Genomic DNA, 19,892 nt, shown 5'->3' with positions numbered 1-19,892 from the left:
GTGGTGGGAGGAGAGAAAAACCTCTCTGCTCGAGTGATAGTCTGGCCCACAGGCAGATACAGTCGGACCTCGGTTCCCAGGTGCCTTGGGAGTCGAACGTTCCAGCTCCTGAACGATCGAAAACCGGAAGTGAGTGTTCTGGTTTTCGAACGTTCTTTTGGAAGCCGAATGTCCGATGAGGCTTCTGAGGCTTCCGATTGGCTGCAGGAGCTTCCTGCAGTCAATCAGAAGCCACGCTTTGGTAGTCAAACATTTCGGAAGTTGAACAGACTTCCAAAATAGATTCTGTTTAACTTCCAAGGTATGACTGTACTTACATTTTACATTTATCTTAAGATTGAGCTGAAAGTTCCTTCTCCCTCCCCGTCACGAACCACTTTCACAGCCCCATTTGACATCACCAGTGACTCAGCCCATTTGCCCTCCATTTACGGCAAGTTTAAATGGGCCTATGTCAAAGGATTGCAGAAAATTTGAGATGGCAATGGAACCTACATAAACTCTAATTTGCTAAAAGTCTAACAACTCTCATCTCCTTTAACGAACCACAAATTCCACGTTTCTTTTAGCAGGGAGAGCATGACGTTTAGAGGGCCTCAGTCTCCCATGGTGTAAGATATCTGCACTGAATTTTCATAGAGCCTTATTTTTAAAAATCCAAAAAGTAAATTTAAAATTGCTGCAGAAATGCAACAAGCTGAATATGAGCGTAACCAGAGGGGGCAGCTCCCCCCCATCAAGTAAAACAATAGAAATACTGGCCAAGCACATTGGTTTTGCTGCCCTAATAAAGTCCTGCTGCCCCCCCTAACAAAAATCTTGGCTATTCCCATGAAGCTGAACCCAAAACTTGAAAAAGGAGAAACTGGGAGAAACCAGTTTGCAAAGGTAACATTGACATTCATGGCTCCACCTCTTTTTGACTCTAATCACACCCACCATTGGCCTGGAGACTTTTGGAGGTGGACCGGAAGGGAATGCATCCCTCAGGCTGGTAACAGAGTCCCCTACCCCTGCCCCACATCTTGTCCCACTGCTATGGGGTTACACGTTCTCTCTGTTATTAGCTGCTGTAGGAACACCACCAAAAGCGACCACGGAAAAGGTCACCGTCGTTCAGCTCAGCCTGGACCAGCTGTCCGTTTCTGACATCACTAGTGACTCGGCCCGTCTCTCTTGGACCGTCCCAACGGGGAATTTTGACTCCTTTCTAGTGGAGTACGAAGATGCAGATGGGAGGCCGCAGGCCTTGCCCGTGGATGGGGCTTCCCGCACGCTCACTGTCCCCAACCTGGAGCCCTCCCACAGATACACGTTTAACCTCTACGGACTTTACCGTGGCAAGCGCTATGGCCCCCTGCCAGTGGAGGCTGTCACAGGTCAGCAATGGATGGATTGGACTGGGCTGTGGTCTTCCCCCTCCCACCCCCGGCATACTTTTTTCCTTTCTTCCTCAGGGCGAATCTGCAGCATCGGAAGAAGATGCAGCCCAGCCTATGAATTTCTGTTCTCTTTCAGGCATACCTTTTGAGCTCTACACCTGAAGGGAATATCTTGGGTGGTGGGAGGAGAGAAAAACCTCTCTGTCCAGTGATAGCCTGGCCACAAGCAGATGTACTTTGTACATTTATATTAACATTGAGCTGAAAGTTCCTTTCCCCCCCCCTCCCTCATGAAGCACTTTCCCAGCCCAGTTTGCACTACATTTATGGCAATTTTAGTGGGTGGGGAGATAGAATGTAGAAAATTTGAGCTCACAAGGGGACTTGTATGGAAAATTGGTGTCAGTTACCCCACCACCATCATTTTTCTTGCTTTATTAATTAATACAACACAATTCTGTAGCTCCATGGTAGATCAAGTATTTTGGATGTAGGAGGTTCATGGCATAGATCTCCTAAGGAATCCTTGGCTCCCTTAACAAACTATAGCTCCCATGATTTATTTCAGGGGGAAAATAAAAGACAGAGTTGGAATAAGGAAGCTATAATTGCACATATAGGTGGGACCCAGGTGGCACTGTGGTTAAACCACTGAGCCTAGGGCTTGCTGATCAGAAGGTCGGCGGTTTGAATCCCTGTGACGGGGTGAGCTCCCGTTGCTTGGTCCCAGCTCCTGCCAACCTAGCAGTTCGAAAGCACGTCAAAAAGCAAGTAGATAAATAGGAACCACTACAGCGGTAAGGTAAACGGCGTTTCCATGTGCTGCTCTGGTTTGCCAGAAGCAGCTTTGTCATGCTGGCCACATGACCTGGAAGCTATACGCCGGATCCCTCGGCCAATAATGCGAGATGAGTGCGCAACCCCAGAGTCGGTCACGACTGGACCTAATGGTCAGGGGTCCCTTTACCTTTACCTTTAATTGCACATTGTAGATGTGGCTTTTGTCATGCAGCGGAAGTTCAGCATTGAGGGTGCCTAATCGCACTTGAGACGGAGTTTCACATGCTTGTGCCCACACCACATAATGTGGGGGATTCTAGTCATTACAAGCTGTGCACCTCTGCTCTGGGGAACCACCACAACAGCCTTCCCCAAAAGATCTCGGTGATCAGATAGGGATACTGTATAAGGGATCAGTTGGTCCTTCAACAATCCTGGACCCAAGTTGTTAAGGGCCTTGTGAACTAATACATGACCCCTGAACTTGGCTTTCTAACATTTGGGCAACCCATGCAAGCTTTTAAGCACTAGATTTATGCAATTGCAACAGTCTCTCCCTATCAACAGGGTAGCCACAGCATTTTGCACTGGACCAGGCCCCAGGGTAGCCCCACACAGAGCGCATTGCAAAAGTCTAATCCTGAGGTTACCAGTGCATACAGATCACCACGGCCATAGCTTTTATGTATCATTCTGGGCGTCAGTCACCAGTGGTGATAGTTATTTGCAGCTTTGAAATACGGTGTCAAGAACTGCCCACGTGCATTTGCATTATCTTAATCTGGTCCTGGAGGGACACAGGTGGCGCTGTGGGTTAAATTAAACCACTGAGCCTAAGGCTTGCCAATCAGAAGGTCGGCAGTTCGAATCCCCGCGACAGGGTGAACTCCCGTTACTTGGTCCCAGCTCCTGCCAACCAAGCAGTTTGAAAGCACGTCAAAGTGCTAGTAGATAAATTGGTAAGGTAAACGGCGTTTCCATGTGCTGCTCTGGTTCTCCAGAAGTGGCTTTGTCATGCTGGCCACATGACCTGGAAGCTGTACGCCGGCTCCCTCGGCCAATAATGTGAGATGAGCGCCGCAACCCCAGAGTCGGTCACAACTGGACCTAATGGTCAGGGGTCCCTTTACCTTTACCTTTAATCTGGTCCTGGCAACTAGTGAATCTACAAACAGGTGATTTCTGCACCTGTTTCTGATCCAGTTGGCATTCTCCAGCATCCCTAATTACGAGTGCCTACTTTTTAGCCTTGCTGTTGGGGGAAAATAAAGGGTGAGTTAATCTCATCTTGCCTTTTGGTATAGCTCTTCAGTCTGTTCTATGCCTTAGGCAATAAGGATTAGGGGAGGCATACCGGGAGACCTTTTGCATTCTTCTAATCATGACTTAATTCTTACAGGAGCAGAAGAGTTTCAGACTGTTAAGTAGTACTTCACTCTTCACCCCCTTTTTCTCTCCCTCTATGTTTTAGCCTCCGCAGTGCCGCCGCCACCACAACCCACCATAGGCGAACTCTCAGCCATTGATGTTTCTAGTGATTCTCTCCGTCTCTCCTGGACAGTCCCCACTGGGAGCTTCGACTCCTTCCTGGTCCAGTACAAGGATGCGGAGGGGAAGCCTCAGGCCCTTCCAGTGGATGGAGGTTCTCGCGAGGTCACCATTTCTAGCCTCCTGCCTTCCCGTAGATACAAGTTCAATCTTTTTGGGATCTCTGGTCGCAAGCGGATTGGCCCCATTTCCACTAGTGCGGTCACAGGTCAGCTGAGGTCACAGCAACCATAATTCTTTCACAGGGGAAGCAGTTTATTTCCGTTCTGTCTCAGGAGCATGGGGGTCGCTGCGTCTCCATCTGCAATGCAGACCGGGGGTACATGCAAATATATACAAACGAAGAAGCCGCTGTGCCCCGGAAGTGCGTTTCCCCCACGTCATTCATTTTGATTGTCATATAGAATCATGGAATCATCGTGTTGGAAGGGATCACCTAGTCCTACAATGCAGGAATATGCAGCTTTAGCCAACACTGACATTTTCCACGAAACCCCAAAGCGATGCTTGCTTGAGGGCATTGTGGGAGATTAAAATAGTGGCTAGGTCCATTTGCCAGGCAGTGTTGAAAGTCCCGGGAGGAAAGGGGGTGAAAATTAAGGGTGTCAGGACAAGCGGTCAGCAGCTGAGCCTGTAAGGGCCCTGGCAATGATGCCAGGTGGTGATGCCAGCACTGGGCAGAACACGACACCCTCTGGCATAGGTGATAAGTTGGAGGAAGCAGTTCTCTCTCTCTCTCTCTCTCTCTCTCTCTCTCTCTCTCTCTCTCTCTCATGGTGGCCATTGACTCCTTATTCTTCTCTCTGTTCCAGATCAACTGATGGTGAAGCCCACTCCACCACTCAAGCTCGGAGAGCTGACAGCTGGTAATGTCATGCCAAACTCCCTTGACCTCTCCTGGACTGTGGAGGCCGGGGACTTTGACTCATTCATCATCCAATACCAAGACGCTCAGGGCAAATCCCAGGTTCTCCCTGTTGATGGGCGCCTCCGCTCTATCCACCTCCACGACTTGGTCCCATCCCACAGATACCAGATCAACCTCTATGGTGTCTTGGGCCGAAAGCGTCTGGGCCCCATCTCCACCGAAGCAGAGACAGGTCAGCAACCATCCTTCTTGAAGACAGCCTCCTCCCAATCTGGAGGTCACCAGGTTTGGGCAGGCATTTGTCCTAGACGAGCGTGGCAGCATTCTCTCCAGGCTCACATTTCCATCTTGGCTTGAGGAACTGGATTTTCAGATGAAATAAACTTCCAACCCGCTTCTGTCTCTTCATGTGGTTGTATCCAGTTACTTTCTATTCAGAGTAAACCCAGGAGCATTAATGGAAACAACTAACTTTGTTCTATTAATATCAATGGGTCTACTCTAAGTAGAACAGGGCAAAAAGATACACCACAGGGTTAAAAATGTTGGCAAAGCTTTTAACAATTTTGGAAAGAATTAATAATGCAGCCACGTGCTAATTCCTTTTTGGCAAGCCCCAACCTCATTTCAATTTATTTTAGGATTTAGTTTACCCAAAGCCTCCAGAACTGCTGTCCCTTTCAGAAGAGGCTAGTATGGAAAGGGACCTAGCTCAATGGAAAAGCAGCTGCTACCAAGTCGCTGTAGATCAGGGTTTCCAGCTCTTTTTTGGAGTATAATTCCCATCATCCCTGACCACTGGTCTTGCAAGATAGGGATGGTGGGAGCTGTAGTCCAACAACAGCTGGAGACCCAAGTTTGGGAAACCCTGGTTTAGACAATACTAGATGGACCAATGGCCTGACTGAGTATCAGCTACCTTCCCATGTTCCAAAAGCAGGGGGCACTTTGGGATCAGCTTTAGGAGAAAATGCTTGCTGCAAATTGGAAAGTGTCACATGGAGGTTTGCTTGCTTGCTTGCTTAAAGTAAAAGCACCAGGCCTGGAGGTGAAACACCCATCTCAAGGCCAGCCAAATATCACAGAGTACATTCTCATCTCTTCCTCTTCTGTTTTGCAGCCCCACTACCAACAACGCCTGCTCCTCAGCCCAGCTTGGGAGAGCTCTCAGTCTCGGATGTCACCACCGACTCTGTCCGTCTCTCCTGGACTGTCGCCACTGGGAGCTTCGACTCCTTCCTGGTCCAGTACAAGGATGCGGAGGGGAAGCCTCAGGCCCTTCCAGTGGACGGAGGTTCCCGCGAGGTCACTGTTTCCAGCCTCATGCCCTCCCGAAGATACAAGTTCAATCTTTACGGACTCTCCGGTCGCAAGCGTCTGGGTCCAGTTTCTACTGACACAGTCACAGGTCAGCAACGGGAGGTTCTAAAGACGTTCTGCCAGTCATAATACATGGTCAAGAGGCCACAGTTTAGGGGTATAGCTGCTGCTCTGTATGCAGAAGGTCCCAGATTCAGTCCCAACATCTCTTGGTAGGGCTGGGAAATATTTCTTGCCTGATACCCTGGAGAGCTGCTAGCAGTCAGTCTGGATACTACTGAACTAGATGGACCAATGGTCCAACTCAGCATAAAGTAGCTTTTTATTTTCCTGAGAACCACCCTGGTAGATCCAATGAATTTTTTCTCTATTATCTGACTCGGTATATAAGGCAGATTCCTCTATTCCTGAAAACCAACCTAGGACAGTTGAAAGTTTTATCTGCTACTGTCTGTTTCCTCAATGTCACCTCCAAAGGAGCCCTCAATTGCTCCCAGCCTGGGGAGCTCCCTGCTCCTGAGAACCTTCTGCTTCTCTTACCTCTTGCTTCCCCCATCCCTTAAGATGCACTTTCTCTATTTCTCCGTTTTTCAGCTGTACTACCAACAACGCCAGCTTCTCAGCCAAGCTTGGGAGAGCTCTCGGCCCTGGATATCACCACTGATTCCATCCGTCTCTCCTGGACTGTCCCCACGGGGAACTTTGACTCTTTCCTGATCCAGTACAAGGACGCCGAGGGCAAACCTCAGGCAATCCCAGTGGAGGGAGCCTTCCGCGAGACCATCGTCCCCAATCTGGTTCCTTCCCGCAGATACAAGTTCAACCTTTATGGACTCACTGGCCGCAAGCGCCACGGCCCCATCTCCACAGATGCCACCACAGGTCAGCTGCACTTGAAGAGCTGGGGCCCTTTTCCACGATCTATTTTCATGCAAAGATAGTGGCTGAGCCCACGTAGGGTTCTCTCAGGGATTGTCCAAACCCTGTGACCATCATCCCTTCTTCGTGTGCCTCCTATACAAGGAGTCCAGAGGGTGGCAACATGAGTAGGGGTCCTTGCTTCGGAGGCTCCCCGTTTGTGGAATGCTCTCCCCCGGGAAGCTCCCCTGGTGCCATCATTACATATCTTTAGGCACTAGGTGAAAATGTTCCTCTTCAACAAGGCATTCATCTGATTAACTTTCTATGGCTTTTTAAATGTGTTTGTGGGAGGGGCAATTATTGGTTTGTTTCATTATGTATTTTATGTTCCCATTTTGTACTTTTTCTGTTGTGATCTTCAGATGAGGGGCGGTATACAAATTTAATAAATAATAATAATAATCTTCATTCTGCATTTGCAGGGAGTCAGGCTTTCATTGTGGCAGCTCCCATGCTTTGGGACTATTGGTAGGGCTGGGAAAGATTTCTTGCCTGATACCCTGGAGAGCTGCTAGCAGTCAGTCTGGATACAACTGAGCTAGATGGGCCAATGGTCCAACTCAGCAAAGATAGCTTCTTACTACCTTACGCTGTGGGTTAAACCACTGAGCCTAGGGCTTGCCGATCAGAAGGTCAGCGGTTCGAATCCCCGCGACTGGGTGAGCTCCTGTTGCTCGGTCCCAGCTCCTGCCCACCTAGCAGTTTGAAAGCACATCAAAGTGCAAGTAGATAAATAGGTACTGCTCCAGCGGGAAGGTAAACGGCGTTTCCGTGTGCTGCTCTGGTTCGCCAGAAGCGGCTTTGTCTTGCTGGCTACATGACCTGGAAGCTGTACGCCGGCTCCCTCGGCCAATAACGCAAGATGAGCATCGCAACCCCAGAGTCGGTCACGACTGGACCTAATGGTCAGGGGTCCCTTTACCTTTACCTTACCGCTGTATTGTTTTAAACAATACACTAACCCTGATGTCTATGTTCTCCCTTCACTGTTGATAGCAGTATATTCCCCTGAATATCACTGGGTGGAAATTGCTGGTGGTTTCCCATAGACATCTGGCTGGCCACTGTGGGAACAGGATTCTGGGCTAGAATGGGCCACTGGCCGGATCCAGCAGGGATCTTCTTCAATTCTTTTGATTCCTGCCGATCTTACATGCCACTGCCTGAAGAACCACCTATTGAATGATAAATAAGTTGATCACAGGAGCCAAGTTGGTGCTTACAAATTATTCATTTTTGTTCTCTCTTTCTCTGTTCTCTACTCTACCAGTTGCAGAATTGCTGGCTGCACCAACCTTGGGAGAACTCTCTGTCTCTGATGTCACCAGTGAGTCTGCCCGCCTCTCCTGGACTGTTCTGGCCGGGAGATTTGATTCCTTCTTAGTCCAGTACAAGGATGCTGAAGGCAAAGCACAGCAGCTGCCCTTGGATGGAGACACCTATGAGACCACCATCTCTGGCCTGTCTCCTGCCCGGCGATACAAGTTCAACCTCTACGGGATTGTAGGGCGCAAACGCCTTGGCCCTGTCTCTGCCGACACAGTCACAGGTCAGCACATGGCTCTTTGGCATGAATAGGGCATTGGGGGGGGGTGTAGATTTGGTTCAGTTCACATTTTAATGAAAAGCTACTTAATTTGCACTTCCCAAAATGACACACAAAGCGAAACACAACTACCCTTCAAAATCTGCACTCTTCCAAATGTTGCAGTGTGTATGAAACCAAGACAACCAAATAATGTGCACACAAACATGTGCAGATTTTTTTTGGGGGGGAGTGTGAATTAAAATGCCTATGCTCAAGAAAATAACGTACGAAAATGTAGTTATGTTGGCTGAAATATACCTTAAAATGTGTATATTAGGTAAAATGTCATACAAATTTAACACTGGCAACAACCATTTTGCACGCATTCAAAGCACACACAACCATGCACATGTGCATTGCTGAGAGCCCGGAAATGGCAGGGAAAGGGGGGGGAACTAGGGTGGGCATATACATGCTCCGCCATCATGCGTAATGACCCTAGAACGCAACCCCTGCGCAAATCGGGTGTTTTCTGTATGTGCATTGGAAGAAGGCATGCTAAAATGCAGGCAAATTCTCACACAGGCTTTAAAAAAATTATTAGAAACTGATGCAGAAATTCGGAAAACCGAAGATTAGGGGAAATGGGAAACAGAGAGAAACTGAAAGTATCAAGTCTGTCCCTCTCTTGGCATAAAAAAATTCTTTCCAGTAGCACCTTAGAGACCAACTAAGTTTGTCATTGGTATGAGCTTTCATGTGCATGCACTTCTTCAGATATCTGAAGAATGGTATCTGAAGAAGTGTGCATGCACACGAAAGCTCATACCAATGACAAACTTACTTGTTCTCTAAGGTGCTACTGGAAAGAATTTTTTTATTTTGTTTCGACCACGGCACACCAACACGGCTACCTACCTGTAACCTCCCTCGGCATGTGTCTGGCTATATTAAGTTATTTCACATATTTCAGACAAAAAAATGTATATGCAGATCCACATTAAAGACTCAATGGTCTCTTTTCAAAATGAAAATTTGCCAGGCCTGCTGCTAATACAGGCAATAGTGAGGTAAATATTGGAAGCATGGAAGGTTCTGCCAAGGTTGCAGAAACTGGGTCACTTAGGAGGCCCCTTTGATTTTATTTGTATTTTTGCCTGATGTTGAACTACACTCACCAGCACCGCTGCCATTTAAGTTTCCCTCAAGGCAATGCCTGCAATGCATGTCATTGCATCATGGGAAAATTCCAGTGGTCCCTCTGCCGGTGAGTCCGGTCAACCAGGCCTCACCCTTCTTTGGCTGGCCCCACTACTACTGGGCCACCCTGGCCTACCTGCAGCTGGATGAACTTGGCACCACAGAGGAAGGGAGGGGGCGAAGCAGGCCAATGCTGCTGGCAGAGGGGGTAGGGGTGTCAGCCGACAGAGTTTGCTCTGACTCCTGGTGCTGGCCCTGAAGAAGCAGTTTGGGTGGAGTTCCATTCTATGTGTGAGATTTTGAGCAGAAAGTTAACAAGGGGAAGTTAACTATTTTTCCTCCTGTGGAGGCAAATTTGTGAAGCTGAGTTCCTCAAGAGGAGGGAGCGACTCCTAAAGCAGTTTAAGGCTCTAGATAGCACCTGCCCTGTTTCAGACTTGCAGCCTCAGCTGTGCTTCTTACATGTCAATTATGAAAATCCCTGGCGGTGATGGAATTTGAACTCGGCACTCTGAGCTTCGAGCCTAATTTATTTGCCTCTGAACCCAGTGTACTAGCTGAACACAGATTTAATTTCTGTTTGTTTTTAATCTCTTGGCCTCAGCAGCTGCAGTGTCTGGCGAAGGCCCAGCGAAGCCCAGCCTGGAAGAGCTCTCTGTCTCAGAGGTCACCAGCAATTCCGCTCTTCTCTCCTGGACAGTCCCCACTGGGGACTTTGACTCCTTCCTGATCCAGTACAAGGATGCAGAGGGCAAATCCCAGGCGCTGACCGTGGAAGGAGTTGCTCGGGAGGTCACTGTCCCCAACCTGGTTTCTTCCCATAGATACAAGTTCAATCTCTATGGGGTAATTGGCCGCAGGCGCCTTGGCCCTATTTCCTCTGAAGCCACCACAGGTCAGCAGAAGTCTTCTCTCTCTTTTTCTGTTTTAGGGGCAGAAAGGAGGAAGCAAATTCTCTCACTGACATCCTCTTGCCTTCTAAGCTGTGTCTGCATCATCCCACTTCCATTTACAATTTGCCTTTTCCCACAGCTGCCACACAGGGGGCCGACATCTTCATCAAGCTATCCACTACATCCCCAAGGTCTCGTTCCTGGCCTGTCAATGCCAGTTCAGTCCCCACGAGTGTATATGTGAAATCAAGATTATTATTTTTTGCCCTGACATCCAGTACTTTATACTGGCTTACGTTAAATTGCTCTTGCCACTTTACTGCCCATTCATTCCGTTTGGAGAGGTCCTTTTGGAGCTCTTCCCAATCTCTTTTTGTTTGAAGCTCTCTGAACAATTCCGTATCCTCAGCAAAATTGGCCACCTCACTGCTCACACCTAACTCTCAATTGTTTAGAAACAAGTCAAAAAGCACAGGTCCCAATACTGTTCCTCGTGGGACTCCACTTTCTACTTTTCTCCATTTGGAGAATGTTTAGTCTTATGCTTCCTGCTACTTAACCAGTTCCTGATCCACAGAAGTTTCATGGACGTCTCTCAAAGAGTCTGCTGTCATTGTGAGGAGGCAATGCTTTCTGATTTATAGAGGGGGCACGTTTTGCAAAAAAAAAAAATGTTTTAAAATACGAACTATTGGACTATGGTTGTGCACACAATTACTGATTTACAATGAGGCTGTGCTGTTCTTTTTCTCGGTATGGATCAAAGCTGGCTTGGGGGAAATGCAGTACCTGTATATCCTAAGCAATGACGGGGAAGATATAGGATAGATATGGATCAAGGCTAACATCATGTGTATCCCTCTACCCAAACCAGCGGCAGGAGCGCTCTAGATGCAGAGTAAATTAGAGTGTGCATGCAGCCTGAAAGTAGTTCTCTCCTTTTCCCTATTCCCTAATTTCCCATTTCCTCCCTCCTATAATGGACAGTGTTATAAGCAGCTGTGCTGAAGGAACTCTGCCACAAATGCACATTCACTGCCTTATTTGCCTGTTATCTTCTTGCAGGAATTTTCTCCCATCAGGATGTGTTAGTCTGTTCATGCTTTCCTCCCTGTACTTTATAGCAAAATGATCCTGGTGGTTCATTTCTCACAACGGCGGGACCTTTTGCCTTGTTCCCACTCCCCATTTTTTCTTTTAGCTGAAGCCGAGGAGGACAACAAGGAGGGAGAAGAAGACAAAGATGATGAAGAGAGTGAGCCTAGCTTGGGACAGCTCTCAGTCTCAGAAGCTAACAGCAATTCAATCAGTCTTTCCTGGAGTGTCCCAACTGGGAATTTTGACTCCTTCCTTGTTCAGTACGAAGATGGAGAGGACGAGGTGCAGACCATGCCTGTGGACGGTGGTTCCCGTGAGGTCACAGTCTCTAACCTGTCTCCTTCCCAGCGATACCGATTTGACCTTTATGGAATCTCTGGTGGCGAGCGGCTTGGCCACGTATCCACTGATGCCTCCACAGGTCAGCAGTGCACACACAAGGCTCTTGCCCAACTCCTAGAGAGAAAAGTCACACCCACAGCACTATCACCCTGGGAACTGTAGTTTAAGGGTGCTGGGAACTCTAATTCTGTGAGGTTAAGCACTCTTAACAAACTGCAGTCCGCAGGATTCTCCATGACTGCTAAAGTGGTCTAGTAAGTGCTTTAAATGTATGCTGTGGATGTAACCAAAGCGAAATGGCTGTTCACGCCTCTGCTGGAGGATTTCCACTGTTTTCCATTTTCTTTTAGTAGATTAGACATGGGATTGGGGAGAAAGTCCATTCTGTTTGCATTCTGAAGTGAAACTACCGAAGTCACACTTCCCAAAACAAGATGCGAGCCAATACACAGCCATCCCTCGAAATTCACACTTCTATGGATTTTAAAGCCAAGCAGTCTGTACAAGAATGCATATACTGGAGTAAAGTGTGGATAAAATTTCACATATTGTGTGGTGAAAATACCACACAATAATTGCATTATGTTAGGGGAAATTGCGCTTGCTAAAATGTGTCCTGTACGCAAAAGCGTACAAAAATGTGTATATGAAGAGAATTTTGCACTAAGATGCAGATGAATTTTCATGAGGATGTTTAAAGAAATGAATTCGCTCCATCCTTGTCATCATTTTGGTTGCTCTTTCCTGAACCTTTACAATGCTCTTTTTGAGGTGACCAGAGCCTCACATAGTATTCCAAGTTATTTAAACACCCTGCAACCAAGATCAATAAAACTACTGTATGTCTGTCTAGTATTTTCCTCTTCCTGAAGTGCAATCTACTGTACAGTTTTGCACCCCTCACAGCCAGACGTTTGTTGATCATGGAAAGGGTGCTCCGCCAACATCTACTGTTGACTTTCCCTTTTTTTACAGCTCCGTTGACACCAGTGACAGAGAGGGGGGAAAGAGGAACGCCACCTCCAGGGTCTGACTTTGGGCAGCTCTCTGCTTCTGATGTCACCAGCGATTCTGTCCGCCTCTCTTGGGATGTCCCCTCTGGGATCTTTGACTCCTTCCTGGTCCAGTACAAGGATGCTGACAATAAACCACAGGCACTGCCTGTAGATAAGGAGACCAACTCTGTTGTGATTTACTACTTGGTGCCTTCCTACAGATATAAGTTCAACCTCTTTGGCTTGTCTGGACGGAGGCGCTTTGGCCCAATCTCAGTCATTGTTGTCACAGGTCAGCAGAGGATCTAAAAATGGGTGCCATTCTCTCTGTAGTTTCAAGACAGCTGTTTTCTCCAGTGCTCTTTTTCCTCCCCCCGCTTTCCCTTTCTTACTGCTTTGGTTGCAGATCTCTTTTTCAGAAAATGAACCAGCAGGAAAGTCATAGAATCATAGAGCTGGAAGAGACCACAAGGGCCATCCAGTCCAACCCCCTGCCAAACAGGAAGTCCATCTTTCTTTGCATCTGGCCTTCTATCTGTATAAGGAACAGCAGCAGATACTATTTCAGATACCATTTAATTACTTTAAAAAACAAACAAACATCTAAGCAGTTTACATAAAGTCAGATTTTCATCAATAGCAATACAAGCAGATTTTCTGAAACGGAAAACACAACAAAATTATCAAAATATAGATTAACTTTTCAAAACATGTCTAGGAAGGCTGCCTAAACAATAAGATTTTTAGCAGGTGTCACAAACAGTACAATGGAGGCGATTTATTGAATATTTACAGACAAATTGTAAACAGTTAAAAACACTGGCAGGATTGCTGTTCTAAACTGCAGCTACATAAAGAAGATAAATAAATGAGAAAGTTAATTTAGTTTAGATATGCAGAAGATATTAAAAATAAATTTAAGGAACCGCTGAATGGGGGAAGGAAGTCAAGTTTTAAAATGTCAAAATGACTGTAAAATCAATGAAATATATATATCTGAAAAGTATAAATTAATTAAAACAACAACAACAGTACAACGGAGGCACCTGCCAAAAATCAACGGGCAAGGAGTCCTAAAAAGCAGCTCCTGCCACACAAAAATATCAATTTCTAACTACTACAGAATGTAAAAGTGTCAGTTCCACATAGTGGGCACATATGGGGTAAGGTGACCCTCAAAATAAGCTGGTCCCAAGAGCAACACATGGGCCAGAACCTACTTCATCCATTGAACAAAATATTATCTTCAGTTGGCAGATCCAAATATAGATAGATAAAGATATTCAGTTGTAGCCAACAAAGTCATTTTGTTAGCGCAAGAATGTCCCCTTGTGCAGTGGGCCTTCTCCCTCTCTCCCTGAATGTTCTCCCGAATCTCTGGAGCAGTGTGAGAACATAGCAGAAGAAGAACCTGCTGGATCAGGCCATATAGCCCAGTGACCTGTTCTCACAGGGCCAACCAGGTGCCCATGGGCATAGCTGTCAAGTTCTCCCCCTTTTTAAAGGGAAATTCCCTTATGCTGAATAGGCTTCCTCATGAGAAAAGGGAAAACTTGACAGCTATGCCCATGGGAAGCCCACAAACAGGACTGAGCGCAAGAACACTCTCCCCCCCCCTCCATCGTGCTGGAATGGAAGTTTCATGGTGCAAATGGAAGTCCTTGTGTTAATGGGACAACTCCGTTAGGTGCCAGCCATGGCTACCCACTCCCCATTTCTCCAAGCAGTGAGAAATTCCCTTAGTTTTAGTTCCCTTCAAATGAGGGAGCACTGGAAACATGTGGGGTCGTAGCCGACTACGTTCTACTCAAGAGTAGTCCCTGACCACTGGCCCTGTTTAGCTAGGGATCATGGGAGTTGTAGTTCCAAAGCATCTGGAGAGCCAAGGTTGCCTATGCCTGCTCTAGGGTCATCTAGTCCAGGCATCCCCAAACTGCGGCCCTCCAGATGTTTTGGCCTACAACTTCCATGATCCCTAGCTAACAGGGCCAGTGGTCAGATATGATGGGAATTGTAGTCCAAAACATCTGGAGGCCCGAAGTTTGGGGGTGCCTGATCTAGTCCAACCCCCAGCGATGCAGATTTGGCCCTACCTCATTTGCTCTTCCCAAAGCAGCACCGCTGAATTGTCACGAGTGTTTAAAATGTGCAAATTGCCACAGAAGTGTGGAGAACTGAATCCAGGATTTGAAAAATTGGAAACTGAGAGATACCAAGATTAACAGATTTGTCTCTGGTCCTTGGGATACTTATTTTGTTTTGTTTTGTTTTTTATTGCATTTATGTGTAGTATACACTCCTCTGGTAGAATATCTGAAGGCCAATGCCCACTGCAATGTTATCCCTGCATCGGTCCCTCACTTGCCATTTCTGCTTTAATTCTCGCAGCAACACAGCTAAAGAGAGAGGAGGTGGGTGCAGAGGACTCTACCGGAAGGGAACCCCGCTTGGGACAGCTTTCGGTCTCGGAGGTCACCAGCGACGCTGCCCGTCTCTCATGGAGCGTCCCCGAAGGAAGCTTTGATTCTTTCTCTGTCCAGTACAGAGACGCAGAGGGAAAGCCACAGGCACTTCCTGTAGGAGGGGGCTCCCGTGAGGTTATTGTCTCCAACCTGGTCCCCTCTCACAAATACAAGTTCAATCTCTATGGTATCTCTGGAAACCAGCGTTTTGGACCCCTATCTGCCACTGCTGAGATGACAGGTCAGCAGCAAGTCCGGGAGAAATTGAGGGGGCGGTGTACTAATGATTTCACCTTCCACACTCTAACTGATCTTTTCCCCATTATTACATTTTATTAGGTCACTAAAACCCTCGGGGAGGATCAGTGCCTGTCCTGCTTTCTTCCTTTCCTGCTCCCTTTCCTGCTTGTTCCTCCCCTTATAGGGCAAACAAGCCACTGCCCCACTGGACTCCACCGGTCCGCAGCTACCCCCACCTGTCTGTCTTCTTACAACCACCCCACATGGTGGCACAAGCTATCAGCTTTCTCCTCCTCCTCAGCTGTTGCATTGCTCTTGTCTCCCACGGCAGGAAGGAGGATGGGAACAAATCTAGAATATGTTGGCTCTGCTTGTCATTTCCTCTGGCTCCACCTACTGTTGGCCTCCTGCCTTACGCACCACCACATCCAACAGACACAAGACACCACCATTCTTGGCTTATCCTTCTGATGTCTGGCTCCTCTCCCACCCCACTCTGGTGCCGTTGTCCAAGCCTTGACGACTTCATTGTGCAAGGAACACACTAGCATGAAGCCTTGATAGATCACTGGGGGGGGGGAGCAGCATACAGACACCCCACATCTAGCCCTAGAAATTCCTGGCAGCTTGCATGTAGATGTGGGAAGTTTCCAACTGCATGTCACAGTTTTCCATATTTCCCTATCTATCGTGCTAGCATGCTTCCCTCCTCCTCCTAAAACTGGAGAGACCTGTAGAAGGCAAGAAACATCCATTGCAAAGGTACCCCAGCAGCATTCTCTCTCTCACCATCTTTGTTTTAACTCTAGCCACAGATCCTGACGTGCAAGCGGTAGAAGGAAAGGTGGAACCTCGCCTGGGACAGCTCTCGGTCTCGGAGGTCACCAGTAACGCTGCCCGTCTTTCATGGAGCGTCCCCGAAGGAAGCTTTGATTCTTTCTCTGTCCAGTACAAGGATGCAGAGGGAAGACCCCAGGCACTTCCTGTAGGAGGGGGTTCCCGCGAGGTCATTGTCTCCAACCTGGTCCCCTCCCACAAATACAGGTTCAATCTCTATGGCATCTATGGAAACCAGCGTTTTGGACCCAACTCTGCGAATGCTGTGACAGCAGGTCAGCAGCAACTCCTGGAGAAATTGGGGTGCTAGGGAGTACTAATGATTTCACCCTCCCTATTCCTTAACTCAACTTTTCCTTTTTATTAGGTTCTAGGTCAACTGCTAGTTTCTGAAACCATCTGTGGACGGATCACTGCACGTCTTTCTTTCTTTCTTTCTTTCTTTCCTCATCATCTGCTCATTCCCCTATCCCAGGCATCCCCAAACTGCAGCCCTCCAGACATAGCTGCCAAGTTATCCTTTTTTTAAGGGAAATTCCCTTATGCTGAATAGGCTTCCTCGTGAGAAAAGGGAAAACTTGGCAGCTATGCCTCCAGATGTTTTGGCCTACAACTCCCATGATCCCTACCTAACAGGACCAGTGGTCAGGGATGATGGGAATTGTAGTCCAAAACATCTGGAGGGCCAAAGTTTGGGGATGCCTGCCCTATCCTGATAGGGTTCACAATGTGGTTTTGGATGGGCACAGAAGTCAGCTTCCTCTGATTCACAGCATCTGAGTTACACACACACACACACACACAGTTTCTTGACCTTGTGGTTTAACATAGAAGCTTAACAAATGCATCCAAATTTTGCAATTGGCAATGTCAGAAACGGAGCCCCTCTCTATTGAGGAACTAACTTCCCTTCAACCTGAACTTGTGCCCTAACTTGCTGGAACTTCTGGGACCTGACTGTTTCTATACTGAGAGTGGTTGTTTGCTTGGATTTAGCATTGCTTGGATTGTTTTGTTTTAAATTGTGTTTTAAATTTGTTCATCGACCACAAAAAGTATACTGTGGCATGAAATCCTAATTTTTGGTCCCATGCCACAGCATTCCTTCTGTGGGCGATGAACAAATTAAAAACACAATTTAACGCAAAACAATTGAATCAATACCATATCCAAGCAAACAAGATGCTGCACATTACAGCTATAATCATACCATTCTAATCACAAGAGGATCAGCACTCTCATTGGGGATGGATGGGCCCATTAAAGTCTGGTCCATCACAGTTCTGAATGGGAGCAGGACTCGGTCCATTCCTGTATGGATTTTAAAGCAAAAATCTTTTAAAATGTTTTTATTTCCTTTTAAAGGGTAATTAAGTCACCCACAAGGCTCCTTGCTGCCACATGCTTAGGATGCAATGCAGCAAGTCCCCTAGAAGCAAGGGGTGGGGCAGAAATTGGGTTCAGTTCTCACTTTAATCTGAACCTACCCAATTCCCACCTTCTGAAACAAGAAGCAAACTGAAAAGCAGCCATCCTTTGGAGCTGGCACTTCTCCAAATTATGCAAAGCAGTTCTCCAGCCAAGCAATGCATTCAAAAATGCATTTACTAGCATAAAGTGTGCATTATAAATGCATTTATTAGTGAAAATGACATTAAAATGTGCATTGACAGGAAATACAAATACAGTATTAGGGGGGAAACACTTTGCAAAAATACATTGATTAGGTGAAACTGCAATGGAAAATGTGTATTTTTATATTTTTAAAGCTCAGGTGAACACTTTAACATAATATAATTACATAGACAAAGATTTTTAAAAGCTTAAAAAGAAAAATGTGCATGTTAGGAGAAAATCGCACTAATATGCTGATGAATTTTCATGAGGAGCTTTAAAAAAATGCAAAGTGGCACAGAAACATGGAGAACTGAACTGAAGATTGAAAAAATGAGAAGCTGAAATTGATAGATTGGTCCATTGCTGCTTGGGAGCAATGGAACTTGATGATGTTCTGTCACTCCCAGTGGGATATCGTACAGGAAAAAACATGGGTGACCTCATATAAAAACAGATGCCTAGAGTAGGCACGATTTGCATGAATTGTGCATGTGGAAATTTCTCCCCGCTGCTCTTTGTGTCTCAAGCATGAAGGGAGCTAAAGGTAGAAGCCTCCACCAAAAAACTACCCTGACCTCAAGGTCATGTTCCTTCTTAGAAGCTGTATCCCAACTTCCTCCACCGTCTTCCTCTGTCTTCTTATAGCTCCAGAAACAGCTCCACCAGGTGAGGAGGAGAAGAGGCCCGAAGAAGCCGCAGGCCAAAGAGTTCAGCCCAGCCTTGGAGACGCCACAGTCTCTGAGGTCACCCCAGACTCTCTTCTCCTCTCCTGGAACATCCAGGAAGGTAGCTTTGACTCTTTCCTCATCCAGTACAAGGATGCTGCAGGGAAGCTCCAGGTGTTACCTGTGGACGGCACCATGCGCTCCCTCCACCTCTACAACCTCATGCCATCGCAGAGATACAAATTCAACATCTTCGGAGTCTCTGGCTCTAAGCGCCTTGGGCCTGTCTCAACTGATGCTGTCACAGGTCAGCAGAGGCTTGTTCGTAGCTCCCTGGATGCCTTTCACTTTGGCCACATCGACACTGTAATCACAAAGGCTCCCCCTCTATGAGTTGTTGGTGTTTTAAATGACAGAGCCCCTGCATCCCTAACAGGTGCAGGAAAGGAATGTGAAAGGGAAACTTTTTTCCCAGGTTTGAAGTGTAGCAAAGAGGTCAGAAGGCCACCTTGGTCTAAGGCGGTGGTTTTCAAAACATCAGTCTTCAGAGAAGGGTTTCCAGGGTTTCCACATTCATTCATTTCATTCATTCATTCATTCATTCATTCATTCATTCATGCAGACAATTTATATACCACTAAATTACAATTAACTATGCAAGAAACTGATGGGACGCGGGGGCGCTGTGGGTTAAACCACAGAGCCTAGGGCTTGCCGATCAACCAGGTCAGCGGTTCGAATCCCCGCAACGGGGTGAGCTCCCGTTGCTCAGCCCCAGCTCCTGCCAACCTAGCTGTTCGAAAGTACGTCAAAGTGCAAGTAGATTATTAGGTACCGCTCCGGTGCAAAGGTAAATGGTGTTTCCGTGCACTGCTCTGCTTCGCCAGAAGCAGCTTTGTCATGCTGGCGACATGACCTGGAAGCTATACGCCAGCTCCCTTGGCCGATAAAGTGAGATGAGTGCCGCAACCCCAGAGTAGGTCACGACTGGACGTAATGGTCAGGGGTCCCTTCACCTTTACCCTTATGCAATAAGAATGAGTTAAAACTACAAAATGAGAAGTCCATTTAAAAAACCTTGAGCAGGCACTGGAAGTTAAATAGAGCTTGCTTGACATCAAGTGGAATGGGGTTCCACTGATTTTGAGCCCATAATACAGAATGCACAGCTCCTGGTGGATATGAACCTTGCATCC

The 19,892-nt window shown here is 47.1% G+C and overlaps 1 protein-coding gene across 7 annotated transcripts in view; it reads left to right on the top strand.

The window, feature by feature from the left end:
* TNXB (tenascin XB) overlaps positions 1 to 19,892 on the top strand; it is a 117,718-nt gene that overhangs the window by 68,515 nt on the left and 29,311 nt on the right. For 4 of the 7 annotated variants that reach the window (XM_035107292.3, XM_035107289.3, XM_088663454.1 and 1 more), the window contains 12 exons: positions 1,068 to 1,379; positions 3,634 to 3,918; positions 4,523 to 4,810; positions 5,699 to 5,986; positions 6,493 to 6,780; positions 8,090 to 8,368; positions 10,152 to 10,442; positions 11,642 to 11,959; positions 12,856 to 13,167; positions 15,264 to 15,578; positions 16,387 to 16,689; positions 18,677 to 19,003. In XM_035107292.3, the coding sequence (XP_034963183.3) occupies positions 1,068 to 1,379; positions 3,634 to 3,918; positions 4,523 to 4,810; positions 5,699 to 5,986; positions 6,493 to 6,780; positions 8,090 to 8,368; positions 10,152 to 10,442; positions 11,642 to 11,959; positions 12,856 to 13,167; positions 15,264 to 15,578; positions 16,387 to 16,689; positions 18,677 to 19,003 (3,606 nt within the window). The remainder of the gene's footprint in view (positions 1 to 1,067; positions 1,380 to 3,633; positions 3,919 to 4,522; positions 4,811 to 5,698; positions 5,987 to 6,492; positions 6,781 to 8,089; positions 8,369 to 10,151; positions 10,443 to 11,641; positions 11,960 to 12,855; positions 13,168 to 15,263; positions 15,579 to 16,386; positions 16,690 to 18,676; positions 19,004 to 19,892) is intronic. The other 3 variants (XM_035107284.3, XM_035107294.3, XM_035107290.3) reach the window with 3 other exon arrangements.

The sequence above is a fragment of the Zootoca vivipara genome, chromosome 2 (assembly GCF_965207765.1).
Source record: "Zootoca vivipara chromosome 2, rZooViv2.hap1.1, whole genome shotgun sequence".
Classification (NCBI taxonomy): Eukaryota; Metazoa; Chordata; class Lepidosauria; order Squamata; family Lacertidae; genus Zootoca; species Zootoca vivipara.
The sequence above is the reverse complement of the archived record's forward strand: the minus strand, read 5'-3'. Positions and strand labels throughout refer to the sequence as shown.